Raw genomic sequence first — 5,158 nt, 5'->3', positions numbered from 1 at the left:
GATGCTGCCCGGGCTCAGGCGCCTGCTGCAAGGTAAGAACCCCGGCGGCGGGAGAGCGGAGGACATCCTGGGGAGAGAAGCAGGGCGTCCCTTCTTTCAGGGATCTAGGGTGGGGCAGTTGGGGATGTGGGGTAACCTGGGGAAGGGGAAAAGCTCAGCGCTGGGGCCGCGCCCCCGCCGCCAGGGCTGCTCTCAGCAGGAGGGCACTTGGCTAGGAGCCTGCGGGCGCGTGCGAGGAGCTCGTCACCGAGGTGGGACGCAGGGGGCAGGTGGACCCGGCCCGGAGGGGGGAGGGAAGCTCAGGTTCCACTGTCCCGGCTCCACCTGCTCCGGGGGACGCCGAGGACTCGGGCCGGCTGGGGAAGCGCCGACTCAGCAACTCCTCCTGCCCGGTGCCTCAGCACTTTCTGGCCACCTGGGAAGACAGGAGGTGTGGGTAGGGGGCTGTCTGGGGAGGTAGGAGGCGCAGAGGGAAATCCAAGTGGCCCTCTTTGGTAGGACAGATGGAGGGCGCTAGAAAGAGGATAGTTCTACTGATTGAGTGACAGATAAGGGTGTGGGCCAGAGATTGGGGGTGGGGTGGGGAGGGGTCAGGGGGAGAGTGATAGGAAGGGGAAGTCAAAGATGGAGAAAGTGGTGAGGGAAGCTGAAAGGAGGAGGGAGATGGAGCGGGGGAGGGGGAGAAGGAATAAAGGTTAGACGGGAAAAGCGTAGAGGGAAGTGGGACCCAGGTGAAGACCAAGGAAGAGGGAAGGAGAGGAAAGACCAGATCAGGGGAGGGGTGGGAAGAAGACTAGGGACGGGGACCCAGAATCCGGGATGGAGGCAGCAGGAAAGAGAATTAGGACTGGGACCCTGGGGACCGGAATGGAAAAGGAGAATGGAAAGATCAGAAACCAGAGAAGGATGGGGATGGTGGCTAGAGAAGGGGCATCAGGAACCGGGGAAGAGGGTTGGGGACCGGGAACCATGGGTGGGAGAAGGGCTGGAGAGGAGGGACAAGGAGGAGGAAGAGAAAGGCTGGGAGAGAGGGACTGGGGGCTGGGGGGTGCTGCCCAGGGAGGAGACAAAGAGGCTTCTGGTAACCACTTCCACGTGGGAAGCCCTCCATTCCCAAAGCGCCTGCCTGCCACATTGCTTCTCTCAGGGAGTGGCTGGTGGGCCAGATGGGGGGTGCTCTGAGCTCAGAGCCTTGGGGGTGGCTGTGAGGGACAGAGGGTGAAGACTTTGGAAGGGGAGTGGCAGCCTCTGAGGGTGGGCAACCAGGCTGGCTCCTGTGCTGCCATTTATTTATCCGGCCCGGACGTCGGATTCTGCAGCCACCGCCACCACCACGGTGGCTGCTTATTTTGGGGTGTTACATTCTGGCAGAGTGAGAAGCTGTTTGCAGCAGCTCTAAACCTCCGTCACCCGCGTCAGTGCCTCCCCAGGCCCCTGCGTCACTGGTGTCACCACCACCTCCATCCCACTCCTCAGCTCCCACCTCCTCAGCCCCTGCCCCCTCAGCATCTGCCCGCAGGCCCCGGCCCCTCCCTGAAGCAGTCTGTTGGGCGTGGAGCCCTTGCTTCTCGTCTGGGACCCTGTGCCCCTCCTTTCAGAGCAAGAGGCCTCCCCTGCCTTTCCAGGGCACTCTCCACCAGAGACTCTGCCCTGTGGGTGGGTAGCCTGGATCCTGCCCCCTACCTTGGGTCTAGTTTTCTCCTTCTCAAGTTCCTTCTTCTACAGGGGCCTCCAGCCCAAAGAGTGGCCTGTGGGCTGAGAACTTTGTTTCTGAGCCTTGGTACTCCAGGGTTTAATAGCCAGAGTCCTGGACAGTGGTCCCTCAGTGAACGGATACTTTTGGCTCTGGATACTTCAGCCTTCTGGGATCAATACCATGTTCTAGCCTCTCCTGGCTCCCTCCCCTGGTCAGTTCTGGCCATATCTTCTGGACAGGGGTCATCTCTTCTTGACTCCCAAATGTAATTACTACTCTAGAGCAACTGCAACTGGAAGCCTGGGAGATGAAATTTGCAGAGAGAGCTGGAGTCCCTTTCTTGCCTTGACCCTGAAATAGTCACACAGACTCAGCATTGTGGCTGGCCCAGCCCTAGGCACCTGTGTGCAGTTTCTCTCCTGTCTTTACCTCAAGGGCAGTGTCTCACACATTCAGGCGTGGTTTCTGCGGAGGATGTGATGACCTCTTAAAGAAAGGGCAGAGAGTCTCTCTGACATGGGCTTGATGCCCCTCTTTTCCAATCTGGGTTCCACCTTGTACTAGCTGCATGACCTGAGGCCACTGTGTCATGTTTCTGGGGCTCCCTTCCTTCATCTGCAAATTGGGGGCCACAATACTGACCTCTAGGGGGTTATGTGTGTGGTGTTTAATGTATAAAGAAGTTAACATGTACAAATGCAGTGCCTGGGACAAAATAGGTGCTTCCTGGTTTCCTCCTACCCTGCTGTACTCTCCCCTGCAGCTCTAGCCATCCCCTGCTGACTTTAGAGGAGGGGTGAGCAGAGAGGGTGGGGGAGGCTGCTACAAAGGGCTTTCCTCTGTCCATGAAGTAGTGGAGGGATGAAATGAAGGCTTCTGACAAAGACAATGAGGGCAAGCTGTAGAGATCTGGTCAGGAGGCCTGGGGTGCTCAGAAACTGACACTGCCCCTCCCCAGCTCTCAGCGGTGTTACCTGTGACATGAAGGGTCGGCTCTAGGTGGCCACCAAGGTATCCCCCTTTCCAGCTCTGACACTCTGTGCATCTTGCCCCAGTCTCCACCGGGAATTCACAAAATGAAGGCCAGGAGCAGAGCTGTGGTCCTCGGGAGAGAGAGGAGGCCTGGGCCTGGAGGGAAGGAGTGGTGGTGAGGAGGTGTGAGAACAGGGGGTGGGGAAGGGACATGGCAAGAAAGAAAAGGGCACACACTGGGCAGGGCAGGGACCGAGGGCGGGAGAGGGAGGGAAAGGCACAGCTCTCTGGTCCTCCAACCCCCCAGTCCCGCCACCTCTGCCCTGGAGTGCTCACTCCAGCCCCAGCAGGCCTGGGGGCAGTGAAGCCCAGAGCCCCCCACTCTCCCCTCCTCCTTGCCTCCAGTGAGAGCCGCAGCGTGAATTATGGATGAGCTCCTTGGGTTACAGCTGCTTTGCACGGCAGTGGCAAGGGCCAGAAATGGCAACAGAGTCACTGTTATGCAGCAGCTGTTATGGAGGGGCGCCCAGCACGGGGTCGCTCTTCAGAGGGCCTGCAGGGACCACTGTCATGGGCTGGGGGAGGTGCCCTGGCTGAGGGAGACATGGGAACAAGACGGAAGGAAGGAGCCTGGGGAAAGAGAAGGGAAGCAGTCTAATGCGGGCAGGTGGGGAGCAGGAGAGTCTAGGGAAGGAAAGAGGAGTAGGCACCCTTGCCAGCTCATGCAGAGTTTACCCTCAAGCCGGAAGGAGCCCTGGTGCCAGGGGAATGGGCCATGCCTCTGGGGCCCTCTGAGATTGCACATCCTTCCCTCTGTCCCTCCTGGGGCAGCGGTCAGTGCGGAGGCTGGGGAAGAACTCTAATCCTCCAGGGGCTGGCGGCCATCAGGGCTCACACTCTGGTGAGCTTGTGGATAAGGGGTAGGATTAAGGGATCAGAGAAGGATTTGGCTTCTTTTGGTGTCAAGTCCTTAGGGAGATAGAGATCAGAGGGTGACTCTGACAGGAAGGGAAGTGCCCTGGCTGGGCATCGAGAGACTTTTCTAGCCTTTTCCCTGCCAACACTTTGCTGTGTGACCTTGGGTAAGTCGTTTGCTCTCTCTGAGCTCCAATCATCACCTCAGTAGAACAGATGCTTGAACCAGAGGAATCGAGGGGACCTTTCCGGCTTTGAAATCTCCAGTTCTAAGCCCCAAACCTCAACCCTCATGAAACCCACTCAGGGTCCCCACTGTGCTTCCACACTCCACCTCTGCCTGGTTCGGATGAGGGGTGAGAGACACTGCTCCTCCACCCCACGTGGGTCTGAGAAACTCAGGAGGAGAAAGTAATCGTGAAACGCCGCACGGGGGAGGGGTGAGAAGGGCCGAGAAACGCGGAGGTGGTGTGAACGAATGGAACAGCAGCCGCTGTGTCACTGAGTATTACATCACACCCAGCCTACACACGCACGGGGCCCGGCGCTCACACACACGCGGAGGACAGCCAGCACGCACCGACGCAGCACCGACGCAGCGCCGGGAGGGGCCGGGGACACTCATGGTGGGGCCCAAAAGCGGGCAGCAGCACACTGGGAGTGTGGATCTTCCACCCTGCACCTGTGTGCTCCCCGCTCTGGAGGAGGAACACCAGGGCAGCTGGGATGCCAGCACCACACTCGGGGCCTGTCAGTCCCATGCGTGCACACCTGGCTCAGCAGCACTGCATTTGGTGAGCACCTGGCTCACACCACTACCCAAAATCACAGACACATACACACATTCACACACACGGCAACCTCAGGAGCGTGACACATCACATACAAAACAACCACTAAGCATGTGCAGTTCGCAGCCTTGGAGATCCCACACTCAAAATCACCAGCCCCTCAGTCTCTCCCAGGGTCTCTGAACCCCAAGGAGCCCCAGGATCTCAGGGTGCAGAAACAGCTCTTCTTCCCCTCTGCCTTCAAAAGCCTAGGATGTTGCTTGAAGCAGAAGGTGTTCAGTCACTGTGTGCCCAGGGAATGACTGCCTGGCTTTGGGGGTGCAGGCTCCCTTTCTCCCCAGGCAAAACTGCCAGAAGAAAATCCCAGGAGTCACCTGGAAATCATGAGAAAGTGGAGAGGTCAAGCGAGTTCCGGCCTAGAACTTTATCAGCTATAGTGACGGCAGGAAGGTAAAGGCCAGGGATGATGGTAGTCCCTGCACCCCTATTAAAGTATGAGTACAGGCACCTGCACTCCACTTTCTAGTCCCCAGGCTCTCTGGGCCTGCTTTTCCATCAGTATCGTAAGAAGGATGGATCATATTCAACCTTCAAAAGTTACTTTGGGAAAAAAAATTTTTTTTTTGGCTAGATGCGGTAGCTCATGCCTGAAATCCCAACTCTTTGGGAGGCCAAGGTGGGAGGATTGTTTGAGGCCAGGAGTTTGAGACCAGCCTGAGCAACATAGCAAGACCCCATGCCTACAAATTTTTTTTTTTTTTTTTTTTTTTTTTTTTTTTTTTTT

At 57.7% G+C, this 5,158-nt stretch overlaps 1 protein-coding gene across 1 annotated transcript in view; it reads left to right on the top strand.

The window, feature by feature from the left end:
* RTN4RL2 (reticulon 4 receptor-like 2) overlaps positions 1-5,158 on the top strand; it is a 16,826-nt gene continuing 11,668 nt past the window's right edge. The window contains exon 1 of the mRNA XM_011998688.1: positions 1-32. Within this exon, the coding sequence (XP_011854078.1) occupies positions 2-32 (31 nt within the window). The 5' untranslated portion in view covers position 1. The remainder of the gene's footprint in view (positions 33-5,158) is intronic.

The sequence above is a fragment of the Mandrillus leucophaeus genome, unplaced genomic scaffold (assembly GCF_000951045.1).
Source record: "Mandrillus leucophaeus isolate KB7577 unplaced genomic scaffold, Mleu.le_1.0 Scaffold578, whole genome shotgun sequence".
Lineage (NCBI taxonomy): Eukaryota > Metazoa > Chordata > Mammalia > Primates > Cercopithecidae > Mandrillus > Mandrillus leucophaeus.
Note: the sequence above shows the minus strand (reverse complement) of the source record. Positions and strands in the feature narration are given on the sequence as shown.